Source organism: Dermacentor andersoni, chromosome 5 (genome assembly GCF_023375885.2).
Source record: "Dermacentor andersoni chromosome 5, qqDerAnde1_hic_scaffold, whole genome shotgun sequence".
Taxonomy (NCBI): domain Eukaryota; kingdom Metazoa; phylum Arthropoda; class Arachnida; order Ixodida; family Ixodidae; genus Dermacentor; species Dermacentor andersoni.
Window position 1 is genome coordinate 121778787 of NC_092818.1, and position 24478 is coordinate 121803264.

General features: G+C 42.0%; 1 protein-coding gene and 1 long non-coding RNA gene across 4 annotated transcripts in view; both read left to right on the top strand.

Moving 5' to 3' along the window:
- Med (Smad/Smad4 homolog Medea) overlaps positions 1-24478 on the top strand; it is a 58810-nt gene that overhangs the window by 20175 nt on the left and 14157 nt on the right. The window contains exons 6-9 of one of the 3 annotated variants that reach the window (XM_050178472.3): positions 12337-12405; positions 15172-15267; positions 16481-16627; positions 22086-22148. In XM_050178472.3, the coding sequence (XP_050034429.1) occupies positions 12337-12405; positions 15172-15267; positions 16481-16627; positions 22086-22148 (375 nt within the window). The remainder of the gene's footprint in view (positions 1-12336; positions 12406-15171; positions 15268-16480; positions 16628-22085; positions 22149-24478) is intronic. The other 2 variants (XM_050178474.3, XM_050178473.3) reach the window with 2 other exon arrangements.
- On the top strand, positions 17859-20944 carry LOC129385054 (uncharacterized). Its single transcript, XR_008612601.2, has 2 exons — positions 17859-18656; positions 18744-20944. It is a non-coding gene; the product is annotated as an uncharacterized lncRNA (long non-coding RNA).

A 24478-nucleotide genomic window follows, 5' to 3' on the forward strand; every position in this document is an offset into this window, starting at 1 on the left:
TCACTAGCAACATTACATTCACTATGCTGTCACTGCAGAGTTTCTCTCGGCTGAAGAACACAGTGAAGATGTCTTCCAACTTATTCACTGCCCTAAAAAGCTCCAGCGAAGGATATAACAACCCTCCCTTGTCGCATGTCACAGTGAACTCAGAATTTCTGCTTTCCGTATTGGGGGTTTCCAAAGGAAAGGCCTTGCAAGGCATGCAGTCATAACACTTCAGAAACTTTCAAGCAACATACCCTGCCATGTAATGTATTAGACTGTCGTCGCTTTTCTGCTCCACCAGCTCTCTGTGTTCAGCATGCAGGAATACTACGAAGCATGCGCTCGGCTGAAGCTAGGTTTCCTTCCTCAATGAGATGTTCGATTGCAGCAGCCCTGGCTTATTGAGCTGGAGCATCTTGCGCACTCAGCAGAGAACTCATTACTCCACTAGCTCCATTAAGGCCAGCATTGCCTGGGCGTACTATTTTCGCAAGGTTATAAAAGGATAGGCAATTAACGACAATTAGAAACTGCATTGGTGATGGGTGTTCATTAAACCCACATGATTGCCTGACTATACCGAAAAAGTTTTCCAGCGAATCCTGGCTTAACCTGGATGTCATAACATACCTAAATCCCTGGCTGACAAGATAATCCAGCTGTGATAATGTGCTGGATATCGTCACCCTTAGGCCATCTGCATGCAGTTGAATCGCTTAAAAATCCACCTACTCTTTTAGCATGTTTCGCACACAAACCGCACATGTTTCGTCGAGTTTCTTGTCTTTGTGGGGCACGTTGCGTTCCCAAATTCGCCGTGTTTATTCATCTTTCGGCACGGTGAACAACGACGGCTGCATTCCTTTTTTCCACTTATATCCTGTTTCACAGCCGGGAGCGAAGCAGTGTCGTTGCTGTTTACGTTTCGACTTTCCTACTTCACACGTGTTCGGCCGACTGCGCACGAAACAGACTCGAACGGTAGGGTGAAACACCAAAAAACAGTCAACGTCGCGAATCAAGCCCGCACGAACAAGCGCGCGAAGCTCTTTATTCTATGGCGAAGCAGCGGAGGGAGCCAGCCATGGAGCCAGCCCACGCGACTACAGCGCCGCCACCGAAATCCGCGTCCCGTCCGCACTCGCCGCCTCGCTGCAATGCATAGGGCGCTCCGGCTCCTGAGCCCACTACCCCCTTCTAGAACACCATAATTGAGCCGTGATCATCGGCTGACCCTCGCACGTGAGTTGCCAGCCCGTGTCAACATGGCAGAAGTTCGTTTTATATGCTGATCTTGACAAAAATTGTCGCTAATTTCGTCTGCTGTAGCCGATAATTCGTTGTAGCGCGGTCCATTAAAAGCAAACTTCGTTGCATTAACCCTTCCAGGGTCAATGACTTAAATATACGGCACTGTGAACAAGTCTGAAATGGTCGATGCTGTATATTTACGATGCCATCTGTACATTAACAAGCGTGCCAATTTCCAAACGTTTTTTTGCCTGGCATGTGCTGCCACTGTGCGGGAATACAGGGAATTTTTTTCTCACGACTCTTTCTCTCGGTTTTCGTTGCATGGCTTGTTTGCTCTGGCCGTTTACTATCGCTCGCGCATAGAAGCGCACACGGGCACGCAGAGGTTAGTTTGGGTTTCGTTCCGCGGGCGGTTTCGGCTTCTTGCGCTCACAAACCTGATGGCCATCTCGTTACTAATCGCTCAAAGGGTGACCGCCTGTTAGTTGCTCATTTATTGCTCACAGTGGTGCACATACAAAGGATGCTACCGTGCACGCATTTCCTTTTTTTTGGAGACTTGCGAGGACTAATTGCCTCTGGTTGGAAATAAAGGATGAGTGGAAGTTTGTCACATGTATTTCTTTTCTGACGGGCACACAACCACAGTTTTCTTAAGTGCGCTTACCTATGCAGTTCGATTATGTTACGGATTTAAATATTAGTGTTAGAGCAGGGACATTTGAGACTTGCGAAATATTCGCGTGTGCACATTTTTCTAACCCTTGAAATATGTGTATAATTATTCATCAATTTTTTTATTCTTATATGTTCATTTCCTATTTTTATTGTTGTTATTCATGAATAAACAGTACATATATACTAATGCAAAATATTTTTGTCTCACTATACGATCATCCTTAAAAAAGTTACGGTAATTTAACGGAAATTACCGTAACTACGGTAATTACGGAAAAATTACGGTAATTAGATGTCTCTTAAGAATTTAAATCTGCAATAAAAAACATTGATCCTGGCCGGTTGCATATGACGAAAAATGTAGACCCTGGAAAGGTTAATAAAATAGGTAAAACAAACTAAGGCTGAAATTATGGTCCGTTATATCCGAAACTCTTGTACACAGGTCCGTTGTAACGAGCGTATACTGTATACCCTGGTGCTTTCTTTTGTAAACCTTCTAGTTTTTACAGCACAGCTCTTAGTTCTAGAAAGACAGTTCTATGTTTTGGTATGATGTGTTCAAAATGTTTGCATGCGGTGCTCGTTAGTTGTTGGACAGGTCATCTTTGCTGCCTGATTTATGTACTGGGACAACTTTTGCAGATTTCCAATCCTTTAGAAAAACAGATGATGATAATGACTTGTTAAATATTATACTAAGGTACTTCGCCGTCTATTCTGCAGATCATTTCAAAAAAGTGTTTGGTGTTTTTTCCGGGCCTCGCCCTTTTTTTGTGTCCAGGTATAAATGAAGGTTCAGTACTATGACCTCAGTGACATAAGAGGGCTTAGTCTGCTGTTAACGATGATGTCAATTTGAGGTAGTTTCCCATTGTTAGCTGTGACGATAGATGAAAAAAGGCTATTTTGTGAATTAGTACTATCTCTGTTAGTTTCAGGCGACACTAAGGGATCACTCTATGCCTTAGGTTTAAGGTACTGGTTCTAGAACTTGCTCTGTGAGTTTCTTAAGGGGGCAATACACTCTGACGTAACGTGCGCTCGCGCTCGTCATGACGACGTTACGTTGGCAAAAACACGACCCTCTACATTCTGGCGGCATCTGGCGCCGACGCGACTGGCGGCATTCAGTGCGCTTGGACGTCGTCCGGTGCCGAATGCAACCGACTGCATTTCGCGCCAACCGCGCCGAGCAAGTTAGCGCCCTTTCTCGTCAAGGTAGAGACTCACTACTCGGCGGGCTGAGCCAGAATGAGATGGCCTCTTTGCAAGAAAGCATGCCCGACCTGTGCGGCTCCGAAATCGAAAGGTTTCTGGGCGCCGTCCAGCAACACCTGTGTGTCTACGACACCAAAAGCATGGACTACCGGCATGCGGAGCGGGAAAACAATGCATGGGAGCAGATACGCATGTACTCCGGCCTCTCAACAGGAGCGTCAATGCTACGGACGTGTGTGTATAGGTCTCCGGACATGCTATGCACTCAGCGCCTGTTTATTTGTCTTGTTTTTCCTGTTTCAGTCGAAGAGTGCCTGAAACTATGGAAGCGGCTGAGGGACCGCTATACTCGTGAATTGAATCGACGAAAAGAAGTGGCAGCAGCTACGTGTCTGTGTTATGCAGAGAGACCTGTTCCTCTTGCTACGCAGACGACGCAGCAACAAAGCGAGAATAATGTTTCGTCTTGCAGAATGTGTCTGCATCCGTTGCCATCGTCGAGCAACAGTCCGGTCCGCGGTGGCAATCACTACCAACAGAGAAAGCGCGCGAAAAGATTTGTTTCAATGTTCCACGACAGCCGGCACGGAGTGGCGCGGTGTTCTGCACATGCGCTACTCCAGCTGCGGCAGGTGCGCGGCGTTGTACTGTAGGGGGACGGATTTACGCCTGACGCGGCGTAGCCGACCTGGCGTGATGTAGCACAACCACTGCGCGCGCGCGTGCCGGGTCACGTCGAAGTGTATTGGCACCTTTATGAATGCTTGAAGTGTTCTTGAGTAAAAGTTTGACTTGGCTGTCTTTATTTTAGATTTCATATCTTGGATAGCTAGGATAAGATTACTTTGACTTGAAGACTTAACTGCAACCTTCATCGATTTTCTTAGGTGCTTTCCCCCAAGTTTGGCATGAATGATGTCACATGAGATTCAGGGGTTGTTCTTCCTTGCTTCTTTACATATTTGGAAACAGTGAAGCATGGTAACCTTTAAACTATGCGCATGCTCATTATGCGCATGCTGGGGTCGTTCTGTGCATGCTCCGAATAAAGCAGCCAACGGCACGCGTGTGTCGAAGTATGGTCGAAGTCTAGACAGGATATCATTTTGGCTGGTGCAGCACAAGTGACACATGCCGAAATTGTCGGACACCTTTGCGCAATTGACGCTCGCTGCGGGAACAAGAGCTGCGCTCTAAAATGCACTTGCAAAACGCACGAAAACCTCCTGCGTTATTGGTCTACGTTGCATGCTACTTTCGTAGCTGTGCCGCCTCCAAGCTGCTGAGTTCCTGCTGCTATACATATAGGTGGCGTCCAAACATGTATCCTAGTGATGCTTTCCTTTGAGCAATAGTCATGAATCTCAAAGGCTATGCTTTTCGTACTGCGAGCACCGATAAATGTCATGGCCGCCATGCTTCAGACATTATGGGGTGCCAATTCTTGGCAGAACACCTCGTTTCTAGAGAAAGAGCGCAGCCTCCAAGATGTAACATGGAAAGTGAAAGAAAGAAATCAGTGGGTTTGACTGTATCCAGCAAACTTCACTGACATATGAGGACCTTGAAAAATCTTTGAAGTTGCCCAAACAAGTTATCAAGACAATTTTGTCTTGTTATCTAGTTATCTTGTCTGGGCAATCTTGTCTGGACAAGACATTTGCGAGGGACGCTGTTCTTGTTCAGTGAGCATTTGCAAGTATAGAAGACACAATGAAGTTGACACACATTCACCAGGAAACACCTTGCCTCACTTAACGTAAACTTGTGGTGCTCCAACTCCGCAGACATACCTGATAGAAACAAGAGCCTGTCGCGCACAGTGCACACTGAACCGAATTTGCCTTACAGGAATTGCTTCTCAAAATAGTTATTTGCAACTGCAAGTGATACCGTCTGGTTCTGAAGCTGTCTGATCAGTGCAAATTGATGATGCCAAGCTTCCCATTTATAAACAAGTGTGCACTTCGCTTCGCCCTTCTGGGTGAAATGCTAACTATGCTCCTCACTGGTAATGACTGCCAAGCACTGTTTCACTATACGTTATCAAGCCAGCATAAGTGTAAGCTTGCTTTAATTGTTCTGCTCAACATTTCTTTTTTAGCTTTTGTCTTTTTCACACTTCCATCTTATAATTACATTGAAGTACATGATGTCCACCTGACGTCCATGCTTTGGCCCCATTTTATTGTGTTGTATGTTGACTTCTCGCAATTGACCTGCACACTGTTACAGAATTGCTCTTCACCTTTCTGCTGTCACTTAGAATGACTGAAAGTTGAACAAGTTGGTAGAGGGAAAAAAAAGGAAGCCAAGTGAAGGAGGGCCTGCAAATGTTGCACACTTCAGCATCACTCTCAAAAGCGGTTTCAAAGAACCAACACTACTCAATGGCTTACTTGGTGATTTGCATAAAAGCGAAAAAGTAACTGCCTAGCTGTTGGCTGCCGCTTGTACATAACTGCTGTTTGCTTTTTGTTTCTTGTTTTTCTTGCTTCGCTTCAATCTTATTTCTTGTTACTGCTCTAAGCTGGTGTGCAATGATTTAGTTAACAATGGGAAGCGACTGCTTACTCATAGCAACAGCCAACTGCAACACCTTTAACTTGTCACTTTTTCCTGATCACAAAGTTGGTCATTGAGTAATGCTGATTTTTGAAACCCCTTTTGAGAGCACTGCTGTCGTGCAGGCAAAATGCGCTTCCCATCCTTTATTGCATGTTGCACCACGTCTTTGAAATGCAAATTATTAAACAGCTATACGTACAAGATAAGTTTAGTCATTTTATCAGCTGCATAAACTGCTGTAAACATTTGCTTACAAACTAAATTAACGAGCGCGTTGTCACGCATGCACAGGCAAACATAAACACATCTCGCTCAATGACCGTGGACACTCGCTGTCAGAATTTATTTATTTATTTGTCAGATACTGCCAGCTACCTTTTGGAAGCCATAGCAGGAGTGGGTGCATCTATTTTATAAAGAATAAATTGTACACTGCAGCCATTCAAGTCGACAAAATTGATAACAATAATAGTATGGCATACGAATACTGAGAAAGCAGATGTGACAAAACAACCACTGGAGGCGTGAGCAAGAAAAGGTACTAAATCATTAGTTCTGCACTATGCTCATACTCTCACGAAATGGTATTTTTTCTGAGACAATACTGCAGGCAAAAGAGCACCGAATAAAAAGTGTGAAAACATGTGTCTGTCTGTAGCCATAAGCCAAGACACTAAAGAGCTGTTCACAATGAAGATAATAAACAAGACTCCCGAAGTTAACTGAAACCATCATCAAAGGAAATCTAAGAAAAAGGTCAACAAACAATAGCTTACCAGAAACTAATACATGAGTATAGGGTTAGATTCCCAGAACCTCTCCGCGAATAGTAGCAGAGAAGTGCCTAGGGAATAAACATTAGTGACATGCATATGATAAAAGCTATATGCACAATGAATGAAAAAGAAAAATGTTTCCGATAAATATCACAGGTAAGGTTGCACGGCAGATGTGAAGGTATCAACTGGTGATAACCCAACTACGTCACAAGTTCCATTCAGCTATGGTTCGAGGAAAAAAGAAAAAACGGTATGCGTTTGTTTTCACTCGTGGCATTAGAATCGTCTTGCTGTGTTTCCATCTCGTTGGCCTTGTGCTGTTATATTGAACGTGATTGATGAATTCCATCTTTGTTCTACTGCTTACAATATTAAAGAGTACTTGTAGTCTGTGTAGTTTTCTATGTGATTCTAAAGTAGGAAGGCCGCTTAATTGCTTGAGGTCAGTAACGGACACATGCCTGCCATAGACGTTAAAGTTGAATCTTAGCGCTTTTTTCTGGACATGTTCAATGTAATTAATATCATATTTGGTGTGCGGATCCCAAACAGCATCTGCATATTGCAATAACGGTCTAACTGATGTCGTGTAGGCCACAAGCTTAGTTTTAGAAGTGGAATGTTTTAGACGGTTTCTTAGCATGTAACGTTTCGCCAAAGCCAATGAAACTGTGTATTTCACATGACTGTTCCAGGTTAGTGTAGAGTTTAGATATTATACCAGATATTTAAATTTGTCTACAGCAATTAATGGAACATTGTTGATGTTATAGGTGTAGACGAGCAGTATCTTTTTGCATGTAGCCCTCATCTGAACACATTTGGAAGCGTTTAGTCACATTTTGCCATAGTAAGCACTAGTTAATTTCTGATCAGAAGTTGTTTAGTATTTGTTGATCTTCATCTGACTCATTGTGCATGTATGCAACACAATCGTCAGCAAATAAACGACAACGCACTGGAGAGTTAATTTGGAAATCGTTAATATAAATTGAAAAAAGTAGCAGCCCGAGCACCATTCCTTGGGGAACGCCTGAGAGAACGAATACAAATTCTGAGTTTTAGTCGCCTATAATGGCTTGCGCTCTGTGAGATACGTGTCGAGCCATTGTACAATTTGATAGTCGTCTTGTAGGCACTGGACCTTCAACATTAAATTGGCACGTGACACACGGTTGAAAGCTTTCTCAAAGTCAAGGAAAATCATATCAACCTGTCTGCTTCTGTCTATTATTGCCATTAGATCATCTGTAGTTTAAATGAGCTGTGTCGTAGTTGATAAGTTGCGCCAAAACCCATGCTGGCTGCGTGAAAAAAAAATATTGTTGTCTTCTAAGAAAGAATAAAGGTGCTTGATAACAGAGTGCTCCAAAACTTTGCTACAACTGCACAGCAGTGAGACCGGTCTATAGCTGGTTACTTTAAGTTTGTCACCCGATTTATAATTTGGCACCACTTTGGCTGTTTTCCGTTCCAAAGGTAGCTCCACTTTCCTTAAGCTTTCTTTGAAAATTATATGCAGATCCTTTGCGCACCACTCAGTGTATCTAGCGTAAACACATTTGGTATGCCACCCGGACTGATAGCATTTTTGGTGTCTAATTCAAGTAGACCCCAAAAAATGCCCATTTCGTTTATGTCTAGATCCGGCATAGCAAAACTGGTTTTCTGAAAAGATGTGGGCTAAGTCGTGGCACGAAGAAACACAGACGAAAAGTAATAATTGAATGCGTTGGCTGCACGGTTAATATCATTAGTGACAGCATCGTCAAGTCTCAAATTGCTATTAGTTTCGTTTTTCCTTGTTAGGTGCAACCAGAACTTTTTCAGGTTGTTCACAAGAAAAATGTGCATTTTCACGTAAAAAAAAATTGAACTTGGACAGCGTTACCTTTGTGTGCAATTCATTGCGCAGCAGCTGTAGTGAAACTACACCTCTGTTCGCAGCAGAGTGTGATAGGCGTTTGACACTGCATTTCAATTGTATTATCTACGTGAGATCCAAGGATTCTGACGGTTTCCCTTTTTTTTTGTCTAGTGGGAACATATTTGCTAATGCATTCATTCACAGCAGCCCTGAAGTGAATCCACAAATCATCGACAGTCAAATTTCTGGCAGCATGCCTATGCTCAAAAATATCTGTCTTGTTCCAAGAGGTCCAGCATACTCTCATCTTGAGCTCGATTAAAGTCATGAAACTTTTTAAGACTTTTTCGCTTTCAGCTTGCAAGACCCACATGTGGCCAGTAAAAAGGACAATGTTGTGATCTGACATTCCAGGGAAATAGGACATTTCATAGTTTAGGTCTCTAATCTTATCTGAAACAAAAAAAGAAAGATCAAGAAGTGTGCTAGAGGTAGCTGTTACTTGTGTGAACCGATCCACAAGTTGCTTCAGACAAAGCGAAAAAGCAATATCAAGCAACAACTCAGAATGCTGACAAGACGACGAAACACTTAGTAGATTCCAGTTAATTTTCGGCAGATTGAAATCGCCGCACAGGATGATATTAGCATTTCGTTTACAGTGCTCATGCATGAAGTCATGCAGTGCCTCCAAAACTGAAAGATTGGCATCAGGCTGATCTGTAAAGTGCACCAAGTAGAACATTATAGTGGCACAGGCGAACGTGAATCCATAACGTTTCAACGTCAGTATTGTGAGGTATCACCGTATACTCAGTGCTTTTCTTCAGCACAACTGCGATGCCACCGCCCCTAGCTCGCCGATTGTGACAAACAATTTCATGCGAAGAAGGTGCTGTGTCCTCATCAGATATCTTATCGTGAAGCCACGTCTCAGAAATCACTGTCACATCTGAGTTATACGCAAAATGAAGGCCCTGGAGATCGTCAGATTTAGGCAAAATACTCCTCGCGTTCACATCCATCACAGAAAACGTGTTCCGGGTAGTGTGTGGTGACAGTGGCGTCATGTTGTTCTTTTGAGGCACTTCATCATTACACATGGAAAAATTCTGTAATTCAGAGCATAATGGGATCATCATGTCGCTTCCATCATCCCATTTGAATTGTTTGTAAATACATTTTTAGTTTGTCAAAAATAAGGCAACTTTTTCACCCTTATCTCTGTTTTCCTTCGTGTTCACCCACGCTTCCTCTGGATTGCCTGAACGCGTGGTGAGAAATCCTCCGAGATGCTGTAGTTGGTACCTTTAAGCTTGCTGCAATTTTTTAGTATTCTCATCTTATCTCTTCCATCTAATAACTTAAAAATGCTGGCATGATGAAGAGCAGCAGCAGTGGAGAGCGAATTCCTCTTCGTGCTGCCTCTCACCGCAGACTATGCACGCAGCACCATGAAGGCATCAGCGGTATGGCCAGCTAGCTGTCGAACCAGCGCAGATTGCCTCCAAGATAGAATGCGTACAGCAGCACTCAGGCGCCACAGCTGGAGTAGAAGAGGAGATAAGCCTGCCCCCACCCCCTCTCCTCCTAGTGCACGCACATCTCCCCGCTGCCCCCTTTGCGCACAGAATACAGTGTGCATCCTCCCCAACTTCCTTCCTTACGAGCACATGGAGACACTGCAGCATCAAGCCACAATACCTCTTGGGTTCACCCTCACAAGCTTTCGCTCACACCTAGCGCATACGGTGTGCAGCCATGATTTTGTCGCACTTGGACTTTATGTGGAGCACCACGACGATGGCGGAAATTCGCCTGGAGTCTCCATATACAGTGGGCACTCTTTAAACGGAACCTCAAGGAACCAGGGAAATTTTTCTCCCTGGTTTACCAGGAGTTCCATTTACTGAGAGACAATGCTAAAGCGTTGTATGAATACAAACCAACCAACCATAAGGATGGTGTTCCATTTAAGTGGCAGTTCCATATAAGGAATTTCCATTTATAGAGATTCCACTGTAATTGCTATCGCAATAATATAAATGGGGAAAATATAATGGGATAGAAACTGTTGAATGTGATGTTTTCGAATGTGATGCATAATTTGACACTCAAGCTTATGCAATTAAGGAATTAATAATAAATTTATGAATTAATATATTAATTTTGAAAACTTATCTAATCAGTGATGACGGAAAAATTCACTAGGTGAGCAAGGCAATTGTTAACATCACTGTTCGTCCTGTCGTCGTATCCCATAGCCCTTTCTTTAAACAGCTTGGCCCGTGTTAGCTGGTACACACGATATATTAGCCACCTGTGATTACTGTGGTTTGTGTCTTCATTAAAGAATGAGAGTAACATTCTGATTGAAGTGTGTATGTACGGTAGAAAACCGGGTGAAGTCCTTGGGAATATTGCTTATCATGGTGCACACCTACTAGTTGGGAATAAAATGTCAGCGCACCAAATCTTGTCAAAAAATGACATAGAGTCATTCTCTGCTGAACTATAACTGTCAGCAAACTGATGAATTTACTTTGTCTCTGGTTTCCTCTTACACACATTTTCTTTCAAGTTGTAGCTATTTTGGTTTAATCACCATAGTGAGTTGGTACCATTCGTATAATATGGAACGCTAACAAGAATATGAAATTAGGGATTAAGTCACAAAGTGGTGTGCTTGTTTAGTGATAAGCAATTCTCTTGTGAGTGGTCGCTATACTCAATTTGGAGAGGTGGGAAGGGGATTGCAGCAGATACTGCTGTTGTTGATTAGCACCGACAGTAAATGCAATATTTTAATATCACTCGCCACCTTATGCTACGTTCCTGGTGCACATGGTTGATCGATATAAAGAGAAACTCCCAATTTGTGTTCGAGGCTGTTAAATGATGTTGCTGCTGTTGCACTTCTAAAATTAAAAGTACCTCACAAGCATCATTTTAGTTGCATCACTTGCCTCTATAGTAATCACTATTTTAATGTCAATTTATCAATTTTCTCCTTTGCTTTTTTACACAAAAATCTGATGATTGTTAACATAACACTGTTGGTCCCGTCGTCGTATCCCATAGCCCTTTCTTTAAACAGCTTGGCCCGTGTTAGCTGGGACACACGGTATATTAGCCACCTGCGATTACTGTGGTTTGTGCCTTCATTAGAGGATGAAAGTAACATTCTGATTGAAGTGTGTATGTGTGGTAGAAAACCTGGTGAAGTCCATGGAAATTTTGCTTGTCATGGTGCACTCCTACTAGTTAGGAGTAAAATGTCTTGATGCTGCTTCCGAGCATAGTGAATGTTGAGGACTTCTCACTTTGTTGTTCTATGGCAGTACTGTCTGTTTGGTGTGTGTGTAGAGGGGCCCTACTATAGTTTTTGTAGTGTTGCAAATTTCAAACCATGATTGCATCCTATGTCATGAAACATAATTAAATGTGAACAAAGTTGTAGTAAAAGTTTATTATTGGCAATCTTTTTCACTGCATGCCCCAATCAGAGGTGTCACAAGACATGCTTTTACGTACTGTTAAAAATTAATGTGAACACATGTTTGCACCTAATCATTGGTAGGCTGTCTCTAGTGACACTTCATATCTTACATGCCGGCACAGAATGTTAGAGTTGCAAGCTAGCACTGTCAGCGCCACTTAAAAGGATAACGCAGGCAAACTAAATCACAATAACTTCGGATTTCATTGCCCCCATAGATGCCAAATTGTCTTCTGCCTCAAACAGAAAATGCAATCTGAGGACAAGCAAAACCAATTCGTGATGAGCAAACTGTGTGTGTTCAGTGTAGAGGGCCCCTTTAATGTGGTTGCAACTTGAAAGGAAAGGCAGCAATGCTTTCTTCACAAACATTTAGCGTACACTCTAGCACGCTGGGTGTCTTTGTTGTGCTTGTTTCATGCTATATGTCTTCATGTGGTCAGTAGTCCTGTGTCTGTGTGTGTATCTTTTATCTCTGGCAGTCCAAGCACCTGCGAGCTCCACAAGCATAGATACGTTTAGTTCTCGTGACGCCCCATCCACGTCTTCAGGTACGTCCACACAGTGCAACCTGTCGCTGCCCTCCTGTTTTGTGTGTGGTGTTGTGTGTGTGTTATTAGGTGTGCTTGCTTCTTGTCAAATGTGGTTTTCTTGTGCAGTCTTGGTTAAAAGTTTTATATCCATTCCAAGAGTGACAACGTATAATGCCAGCCCTGTGCCTTTGCTCCTGTAGCATGTCATCACCTCAGCAGAGAGAGTGAGGACCGCTGTCCTTCTAACTCTCCGGGGCTTTGGAGCAATGTGGCTAAGTCTGTACAGTCATGCACATGATTACATTGAAACTCCTGACAAAGTCTGCACATCCTGTTTTACTTCAGCATTTCTCTATTCCTTTCTGTCTGCTTTCTTTCTTTGTTATAGTACTTCATTTTGTACTTAGCAGGCAACACTGCAGAGGCCACGTAAATACAGTGTGGTCGTAGAAGTCTCGCTCTTCATGTTTTGCACTGCACTTTATTTTTATCTGCAACTCTTTCTATGGAGCTACTTTATAAATTAGAGCTACAACTTGTGGAAGTCAGGTTATGTCAGATCACATATACCTGTGCGCTTTCTTGCTTCCAGTAGGTGACCTGTGATGTTTTGGTCACGACCGCAAGTGATGCACTGCGGCTGTTGTTTGCAGAAGTATGTCACTCTGCTCGTTTGATGGTACATTGACTCAGATCTATGACACCTTCCATGTTATAATTACAATGAATTATATGACGTCCACCTGTATCTTTCTTTCGTATGATGATTCATTATCTTTTTGTTGCAAATGCAAGCAGCGAGAGAAGTCTCTCTATTTGTAGCCTGTTGCCTGCTATGTATGAAACAGATTATAGTATCTTTGTTGTTTGGCTGTTCTGTTTAACGAGAAATTCGTGCATTTTATCTGAAGCTTAAAGGAACCCCATTAGCACTTCACAGCTTGTCATGATGGCGCAGTATTGTTATTTTTTGTTTCTTGCACTGAAAACAGACTAACTGAACTTTGTGTTTGAGCGCTTCTAAAAGTTGTATGCAGCATTGGTTCTTGGTTTTATATTCTCCAATGACCTCCTAAAGATTTGATGTAGTAAGCTTAATGTGCAGCATAATTTCTGTTATCTGCCCCCTTTTAATGCGTGTTGCTTTTGTTCACACATTTCTTTGTTGTTTTGTTACCATACCTTGTGATATAGCAAACCTGGCAGGGTAAGCAATTTTTGTTCATTTGACTGTGCTCTTGCCAGAATCTACATCTGCTTGACTCTCTCAATGACAAACTTCATGAACGGCCTTGAAGATATCGATGCTATGAAAGATTCAGCCTAAAAGAAGTGTTCTGAATCTGTGGCAGAACTAAACTAAAATTTCTGAACAGTTCATCTTGTTTGTTAAACAGTCCAGCTTGATCGAGTTTGCCATAAAGACAATATGCTGAGCTTTATCCTTATGTGTAAGTGATGTAATTATTAAACATGGTTCAGATGCTGTATAACAGTGGAAAATTGTTTAATTTTCTTTAAAATTGTGCCATTTCCAAACAGCCATTGCATTGAGGGGTTGTCAACAAATCCACCCTGTTCATTTTCTTCGGTGATTGTACAGCTGACATCTGCATAAGCTACCTGTACATACCCTTATACCCTGTCGCATCCCATGCATATGGCATTTGGGCTATGTGAAGCAGATAAAAACTGAAATGCAGTGATATTAAAGGCATACCAAAGACAAATGTTGCTTAGACTTTTAGGCTAGGCTCCCAAGAATATTTTAGAATATAAATTAGTTTCATCTTGAACGTTCTATGCCAGCATCCTGTGATAAATGATCACATTGCACTCGTAAAGAAACAAGGGCTCATTTTCACAGTCTCTGTAAAATTTTGCTATCGTAAATTGATACTATCGTAGTAAAGTCATTGGCATTGCCTTTCAGGCTCAAAATTAAAAAGAGAAAGTTGTTCCTCGATTCACTCATTAGTAATCACACCATCTGCTAGGGAAATCGAAGCAGTTTTTAAAGAGTTATTGTACCAGTCTAAACCAACCTACTCTTTCTGTTTTGTCTTCCTTGAATTGTACTCATTTAATAGACATTATATAAAATTATTTAAAATGCTTCCACTTCTGATTGTCTGTGATTGAGATGCAAGCTTTATGGAATCACATTGAAGCCCACAAGCTTGTGTAGGATGATGTTTAGCTGATGTCACGTGACTGGTATGTCAAAGCCTTTCTGTTCTGCAACCCTAATTTCTTTTTAACCACATGCATCATTTCATTCTCCACTGCTAAATTTGGTGTTTTACATGCTCTAAGGTGCAAGGTTTGGTGAGTGAGCCTATGATTGCAGAAAGCCATGCTACTGAAATTTTCTGACACATAGTTTCTACATGCTGTGTGTTCCTCAGAGACACTTACTCACAACTGCATTGCCTAACTCTGATAGCTTGAAGACGTGTATAAAATCTGCAACCTGTAGAAACAACCAAAGCAATAAAATCCTTGGCCAAATAATATATTTGCTTGAGATTCCTTGCTGGAAATGCTGTTTGCCCAGAAACTCTAGGAGCTGAACATTAAAGGTTATGGAATTAGCTGAATTTAAGGGCTTTGAAGGTTTTACGAAGTATTTCTCTTGTCTGAAAATGCCACGATTGCAGAGTCTGTATTCCTGCATTATTTAAATGTTGCATCTGCTTCATATGGTGTGTGTACTTTATACTATAACATGTGCAAAAGATGGTCGCTCTTTCTTTTCTCTCTCTCTCTCTCCCTCTCTTTTAGTGGACACAACCATTGCCCCTCTCTCCCCACACTTACCTCAAAATGGAATGAATGGAATGAACCAGCAGCAGTCAATGCAGCCATTTTCAAGCACAGGTTAACACTTTTTTCTTCTTCTTTCTGTTGACCATTGCATTCTGGCTGACCAAGAACATTGCTTTGTGTGTCTCCAAAATGAATGCCTGCTTTTGTGTTGTTGCATAATAATTTATATATTAGTAGCAATAGGTGCAACCACTGTTAAGATTCTGAAAAATATTTAGTCTTTTTGTCGTTGTACGTTATTGCTTTCAACAACTGGAAGATATAAATTAAGAAAGGTGTATGGATGAAGGCACATTAAATATGGCCATTCGTAACCAGCTCAAGTGTCGCAGTGTTGAGGCAGGCCGTTTTGTAAAGTTAGTGCCGTTGTTCTTTCCTTCAGTGCGTGCGGTTTCACTAAAGACGCACATAAAAACTACTGCCATTGCTCGGATTTGTTGTGCAGGCTAACTGGGAAATAATTGATGCTAGGACATATGTTGGAGAAAGGAAAATGTAATTGCTCACTTGCCTCAGCATTGTTGGCGGAGTGTGCTGGTCACTATTAGCAGCAAAAAAATTATGAGAGCTGGCATCCTGCCAGTGTGTTCGTCGGTTGTTGCTGACAGGCTGAATTTGTTCTGGTTTAGTATGACTAATGATGTTCGTTAGAGCTCACAATGTAGGCACAGTGAATGTGCGAGGAAAAGAAAACTGTCTGGCAACGTATTCCTTACAGTGCAAGAAGCGTATGTGATGGGAACAGTGACTGTATCGCTTTAAATTATTTTTTTAGATATAATAATAAATTATTTTATTGAAATTTATAGCTTCTAATAGAGTATTGGAGGGGAAGGCATAGGTGTGCTCACTGAGAAAAACAATAATTATACAAAAAGTACAGGGAATTAATCTCGCCTGCGCCCACTAAGCCATACGTGGCAAGGGATAGGCGGCAGCACGTTTTGTCTGTCCCCCATTTTGACGCATCGCTCATGGCCGACAACCAGACAACAATGCCCGTGCACGTCTTGAACTGCACACACTCTCGATGTGTCACGCTGCTCTGTCTAGCGAGCTGCCGCCCCAGACTAAAGGGAGAGGGTGGTTAGCATGTCTGGGTTTCTCCCGCCAGACGGAGGTGCGAAAGGGCAGGCAGGTGTGTGCTGACACTGCTTTGAGTCTGGTTGCTCACCCCCCTCCCTGTGCTTCTGTGTGCGCCTGAATGGCTGCGAGTGTCTGAGAAGACGCCGCCCTGTTTGCCTACGTTTGTTCGCTTCACCAGGTGGGGGAACGTGGACGGGGAACAGCACCCTGTCGTACACGCAGACGATGGTTCCCCCCGCTGGCACAGACAACTCGTTACGGCAGCAGCAGCAACAGCAGCAGCAACAACAACAACAGCAACAGCAGCAACAACATCCGGCTTTCTGTACGTTGCGTTCCTGTATTCCTGTCTCCCTCGCAGGGCTGCTCTTCTCATCGTTGTTCCAAGTTTCGTTGGTCGTTTAACTTAATATACCCCAGAGAGACAATTGTTGTGACCTTGCCTGATTAGTTCTCTCTTAATTTTTTTTTTGTCACTTGGTCTCGAAGGGGCAGGTGTCGGGTTCACTTTGTGATTTGTTTGTATCTGCATTGGCACGTCATTCTTCTGGTATTTGCCACCTGAGAGAAAATTGGCAGCTGTCAGTGGCTGTTCTTCTATTGCATGGGAGCTTAGCTTTGTTTTAATTTGTATTGTAAGTATACTTTCTCTGCTGCATTGGCTAATTGATCTGCTCGTCATATGGACAGGCAAAATCTTGTCAGACTAGAATTTCTTTTTTCCCTACAGGGTAAGGGGGAGGAGGGAACCGTCAATCTCTTTTGATGCGGTGTGTGTTGGGTTCTCATCATGTGTTGTTTATACCTGAAAGGGCTCATTGTGCTCAATCTTTTCCCCTTGATGGAAACCTGACAGCTGCCATAGATGTTGTATTAATTGTGGCTGAGGTTCCTGTTTTTCTTGCAGAGTCGGCTCTATCCTTAGATGAACGTGAGGGCATGCTGTTTAGTTTATCAAAAGATAAGCTTAAGAAGCGTGCAAGACACCAGATAGTTCTAGAACCTATGGATGCAATATTTAAGCCCAAAAAGCTCAATATGTCATTTTTTGATATGCTGATACACCTAAAAACTCATGTCCTGGAAACCCAACGCAAAGCCCATACTAACGTATTTGATATGCTGGAGGATGTTTTCAATTATGAATAGCTCAGCAAGTCAGTTACGAATCAATTGATTAATTACTCTATAATTAATTTTAATCAATCATGATTACACTATTTTCTTGGTAACAATATACAATCATGGCCAGAAATAAATGTGAACAAGTTGTTTTAATTTTCTTAGATGTGAAGTGGTGTTAGGTGTTCCTATGGCTCTTCGTAGAAAAACTATTTCAAAAAATTTTTCATGGAACCTCAACATGATTGTGGTGGACCTCTCTTTATGACTTTAACTTTCTTTGTCAACGGTGGACTTTCTTCTTTGTCCAATGTTTGCAAAAAGCTGCTCACAATCCCCATGGCTGAAAAGTACACACATGCGCGCGCTCGCTCGCACGCACGCACACACACACACACACACACACACACACACACACACACACACACACACACACACACACACACACACACACACACACACACACACACACACACACACACACACACACACACACACACACACACCTAGTGATACATTTATTGACAGGCACCTGCTTCATGGCAACACCAACATGCCCCCCTCCTCCCCCTCTCCCTCTCTACATTGAAAGGAAGGGTTAGGTCATGGCAGTTTGGGAGGATTGCCACTCATGAAATTACAGAACTTGTTTTGCTTTTGTTTCTTTTCTTTTCTTCATTTTCCACTTTTATTATGGTGTCTTTTTTTTTTCTTTGAAGCAACAATGTCAATCCATTGTCAGCACTATGAAAGAGCTCTCTTGATGTGCAATTATTTAATGTGGTCAGAGTTTTAGCTTTAATTATTACTACTACAACATTTAAATCTCTGTAATTTGAAATCTTTCATTTTGACTACTGGTAATCTGTTAATCCCAGCACAGTCGCATCTATTTGAATAGGGAAAAGCTCCCTCAATTTAGAACTCCTATAATTGCACAACTGCTATTTAAAAAAAAAAATTTTCACTTCCATAGGTCGCTATTCAAACAAACTAAAGTCAAGGTCTAGTGAGTTGCTAGCTATCATAACGACAGCAGCAGTTCAGCCTTTTAGCTTTGCATGATATGTTAGGCCCACAGCGCATGCATCTTATCTTCACAGAACCAAGATAAACTGCTGTGCGATCAACATTTTAGCATACTGTCATCACATGCTGTACTTCAGTGGATAAGCAAATTATTGGTACAGTAACAAATTAGACTTCAAGGCGTTCTACATCGCCAACGAAGGGTGAGTGCTAAACGCTGTGGTGCCATCTAATAGGCATATAGTTCACAGGGCACACCAGTGCAATTATCCTTCTCTTTGCATTTCAAGTTGGAATCAGCCACACTTGCTCAGTGATCTGCAGTTTCAGAGACAGCATTCGTAAACGTGCATGGTAAGGCACTATCTTTTGGAGATAGGGTGTAGTCGCTGTTCAATAATTCGGGCAGTTTTTTTGTGGAAATTTTAGACGCCTTGCGGCCCACTGCTTGAGAATGTGGACAGCATCCTGCTCTGCCGGCACAACTGCGCGTCGAATCAACCACCAAACCACGGCACAAATCCTGCTGTTAAGTTCTTAAAGACTGTGTTTGCGGTTTTATGGGATTTTTGTGTGTCCAGATTTGTTCTTTATGTGCTAAATTGTGACATAGTCTTGCACAGCATCTCTGACTGCTCCTGCGAATTTTTTTCATCCGCAATCAAGCACCTTAAAACAGCGCCAACTTCGCCCTCAGTATCTCTGTTGAAGGGGGTGGAGGGAACTTCCGGACAATGAATCATTGAATAATATTTTCACGGGTCTGTATTATACACGGGAACGTAACGCGTGAGTATATGATGTATATATGTATATACAGTGTACACTCTTTAAACGGAACCTTAAGGAACCAGGAAAATTGGTTCCGTTTATCAGGAGTTCCATTTACCGAGAGACGAAGCTAAATAAAATCACATGAATACAGTCTACACTCATTACAATGGACCCGCATACAGGAGACTTTTCGATATAACGGACCGTATTTCAGCTTTGTTTGTTCAACCTACATTATTAATGCAACAAAGTTTGCTTTTATTGAACCAAGCTACAACAGACCATCGGCTACAGCAGACGAAATTAGTGGAAATTTTTTTCAAAGTCGGCTGTGTAAAACATACTTTTGTCGTGTCAACATGGGTTGACAACTGTCTTGCAAGGGTCAGCTGATATCGGGGTTCAGTATCGGGTGCATGATGAAGGAAGGCGGGGCAGAAATGCACCGTCTTCGTTTGCGCGCAAGGCACACGGAGTTCTGTTTGGCGGCTGCTGCTTACGGCGCGGCCACCGTATCTTGAAATCGACCTGAGATGTGGATAAAGTGCGCACCCGCACAGGCCTCATCTTTAAAACGATTGTGATGTGCAAAAAGTGTGCCCCGTGCCAGTAGCTTCGTACGTGCTGTGCTTTCGACGTTTAGTTCGCGTTGAAGTGAGACACAGCACGAAGGTAAATTCGCTCGTCACTGATGCCGTGCTTATCTTGCTTAATTTGCTATTGCAATCAATGCTTCGTGTTTCAGGTGTAACTGCGACTTTTTTGTTTGTTTTTTACTTTGCACATTTGTTGCTCACTCTTTGAATTAAAATTGTTTCAAAAGTTATTCGAAAGTTTTGGAAGTGAGGCGTTTCGGATATTACGAACTTTGGATAAAACAGAAGCTTTTTTGTCAGATTATTAGGGTCCGTTGTAACGAGAGTCGACTGTACAAAATCAACCAACCACGAGGATGGTGTTCCGTTTAAGGACAGTTCCATTTAAGAATTTCCATTTATTGAGATTCCACTGTAGATATACAGGTTGTCCCATATAACTTGATCCAAGGTTTTAAAAATGAGAGGCACTCTGGATGCGAGTTGAAACGAATGCATAATGTTGGCACCTGCCTAGAGTTACTCAGGCTTTTTTTTATTTTCCCCTTAAAACTAACGGGTTAGTTATGTTTCATTAATCAACTTTTTAAGTATTGGCTGCAGACCCCAAGTGTTATATTCAAAGTTGTAGAACACGTTGAGAAACCTCTCCATACATTGTTTCCAACACGATATATCTCACGTGGTCCTTTTTTCGCGTCCCAAAGAAAGCCCGCGAAATATGAAAAAATACCCTGTAACGAGGTGCTTGCGCACTGTTATTGTGCTGCTCTCAAGCGTGCGATGGATGAACAAGATCGGCTGCAGCGAGACTGGCCTGCGACAGGGCATTATGCTTGGTGAGGTGTCTAGGCATGCAGCTCTTATCGCGTGACGGTGCAAATGCAGATTTAACTCCCCTCAATCTCTTTCTCGGGGGCTACGTCAAGGATCAAGTATACTGAACGCCAACCACAACCTCAGAGAACCTAAAAGAAAAAAGACAAGTCTGCAACTCCATCCCTGATACCGTGATCAAGAACGCCTCAGAAAATGTGCCTATGAGATGCCAAATGTGCATTGCAGCAGATGGTGACCTCTTCGAACACGGATTATAATTAAAGGGCGCTTTTTGGATTGAAGGTCATTGGAAAATCATTCTGGCTCTAACGCCACCTTCCCACCCAACCCCATTGCACTCCATCGGCAGGCTGCCAGCTCTTGCCCATTTCAAGCATAAAAAAATGAAGCTATGTTCCTGTTCTCTTTCATCTCCTTAGATGCAAGCGAGGCTGAGAGTATATGCAGCCGTGTGCTCTGCTTTAGAGGTCATCTTTCACGTGTACAAATAGTGAACGTGGCATCGTGTAAGCTGTCTTCCCACGCATTTAGTATTGAAGGTTGCGTAATCTCATATTTCAGTGACCCGTTAGAGTAAGAGGCAGACGAAGCATTCGCTCCCCGCTGCCGGCGCTTTTCATGATAGCGTCATCCCAGTGCGGGCGACGCTATCATCCATGAGGACAGAATGCACGTTAAAGCGTGGCTGGCTTCGCTTAGTTCGTACCACCTATGTGAATATATTGTCGATGTGGCATGAAACCGCATCATTCATTGCCAAGTCCCAAATTCATCACAATGAATTTTCTCATTCAGATTTGCTCTTTTTTGATTGCCTGATAACTTGGAAAATTCTGCGTCCCCTTTCGTTGTAAGAAAAATCGATTGGCGACTCTATACTTATTTGCAAAAAAGGTGGAATTTCAATACAACGAAATTTCGATGTAATAAAGTAAGTTGCTGATTTTAGCTATTTCGTCATATTGAGGTTGAACCGTATTCTAGCCGATTCAAACATTAAACAAGTTCTTGTCCGACTTGTCTTGGCTGTGAGCCATGTTGTAGCAATGAAACTTACTCATTGAAACTGAAACTTGATTTTACATCTTCTTAACTTTATATTCGTTTCTTTTCAGTACTTCAGATTTTCACATTCGAGCAGCAGCGAATATGGCATAGCATAACATTTAATTGAATATTCGAAAATATCGAATATTTGTATAAGCCTAGACGAAATGATACTGAAGTAGCTGTAGAGAAGATATATTTAATGCGCTTGGAGGTGTGCCAGTATATTTACTTAGGGTTTAAAGGTCCTAAACCTTCATTTAATGCAAAAAAAAAAAAAATGAAGAATCAAAACTATCATGTCAGTACACCTTAAAGCCCTGTTTGCACCCCCTGCTAAATGGTGTTTCAATTTTTTTTTTCATTCTTTTTCAGGGCAGCACCACTCCATGATGCAGCAGGACATACCAGTGCAAGGAACCCTTTCAAACCAACCTGGTAAATAAGTAGATTTTTTTAAAGGGGACTCGCTCTAATGAGAAATGTTCAGTAAACATAGATTAGTAGATTACACTTCTGCAGTTGCTAATGGTCCCAGTTGTAGCATGAACAGCTGGTTGGTACATTCCAGGAAAGAGACAAATACAGAAGATAGGTATCGAACTTTCTCGGAAATTCCACACCTGCGATGTCAGATGTTGGCGACCTCTGCTTGCTGCATCATTGCAGCTCTGAGAGAGGATTGTATTCCCTTAGAGTGCAAACAAGAACTTAGCGAGGCAACTTTTATGACCTTTTGTTTTTCATAAATAACACAATATGGATGCTCAATTCAGTAAAGACTGTGAAATCTGTGATGTCGCTGCTTCCATGCGTTATGAATACATCCTAAGTGTTTAGCACTGACCAATACAGTTAACAGAAAGGGTGCAGTGTGGCATCGTCAGTGAGTGTCCACATCCTGGTATTGAGCAGCACATGACAGCCATAACATCTGCTCTTCCTAAGATAAACAAAGTGCAAAAGCTGCTGTCTAGTTCTTGCAGTGCTTGTTCGCGCACTCACCACTAAGCGCTGCAAGTCATCAGGAGACAGTGGGAGTGGTAATACCATTGACAATGCACTCACTAGTTGCTGGTAACAGACCTGAGCTCTGCCCTAACCTAAAGACCTTTTCTGCTCATGCCACTTATGTACATTAGTAGATACTCGAATGTTAATGTAGTTCAGGAACCTTACTAGTAAGGATAGCGAGGGCCAGAACATTTTAGTGGGCATAGCCGAACATGCAGCTAATTTTAAACGCTAGCCATTGTATGTGTGCTCACTACCCAAGACACATCTGGCGAAGCATCATTAGAGAAGCAGAAAATGCATGGCAGTGATGAATGAAGGACTGCAGCTCATCTCATGCTGGGATCGCACAGAAGTGTCACACGAATGAAAATATGCCGAGGTTCATTGTTCTTGTTTTGGAGTGACCAGTTTGATGAGAAGCAGAAAGCAGCACAGGACTCCGAGTAGCGAAGCAGGTTGCTCAATGTGAAGTACAATGTTTGGGACATTAGGAATGCAGTGTGGAGACATTTGTAGCAGAAGAGTAAGAGGGAAAGACTTTTTTCCAGTTATGTGCTCTCTTGTTTATGAGCTCATTTCGCTTATTATTCTTGTATTCTTTAGTATTGTTTAGTATTTGTACTGGAGTGGCAACATTATTTTTCATTGTTTATTAAAAAAACTGTATCGTTTGTTTTTTTCTAATATGTACACTCCAGACCTTGTTATGTTGTACCATGCTTTTAATACTTGTATAAGATAGGCATATATTTTTTTTTTCACTGTCAATTAATAATGTATGTCTATTATGTTTTTTATATGTTCTATATACACTGTTAATATTACTGTAACGCCCCCCTTACCCAATGCCTCATACGAGGCCTGTAAGGACATTGTTAAATAAAAATAAATAAAAAAGCTGCTCAGTAGGGGAATGCTAAGTTTTGAGAGCATTCCTTGTTTTTGACGTATTTTAAGAAGTCTTAATGGTTGTGATTAGTTCTCTCACTTGGTTAAGTACACAATGGTGCATTTGCTTTGCATAAAAAATAGTGCACTCAGAATTAAGCAAAATTTTACTGTACATGTTGCAATGATTTATTGAGTATGATCAGAAGACTGGCTGCTTTGGTTATGGGTAGCGGGATCACTTTTCAAAGGGGGTAAACTGCCATCTGTCTTTATTTATTTGTTTTACTGTATTACTGATTGTTACAATCCTTCTTGGTTGGACTAATGTGGTGGTGTATACCATAGCTTCGTGGCATTCTTCTTTGCAAGTACAGTTGAAAGTTGCACACCAATCATAAAAATTTATAATAAGCCATTTCAGCTCCTGCATGGGAGCTTTGTTCACAATAGAAATATATTTTTGTTTATATTTATGGTCGGCGTCCAACTTTCAAGTACTTACAATTAGGGGTGTGCGACTACCGAATAGTAGATTTCTAATCGAATATTGAATCGAATCAAGAAGAGAGGGTCGGATATTGAATATTAGAAAATTTAACGCAAACATTATACTTCCAAATTTTGTGCAAAGAACACGGTCCTGCACATACTCAGGAGGCTAATCACATTACTTAACAAGAATTTTGCTAGCTATCAGGAATTTATGTAGCTATGAATCGAGATGCATATAGTATGGTCTACTCTAATTAAAGGCAACACCAAAATTGGTATGCCTGCACTGTTAACGGCTCAGTTCATATCTTTTATCAATGGGATATGTATGCGTTTTTTCTTCCCTCTGAAGCTGAAGGGGATAGCAA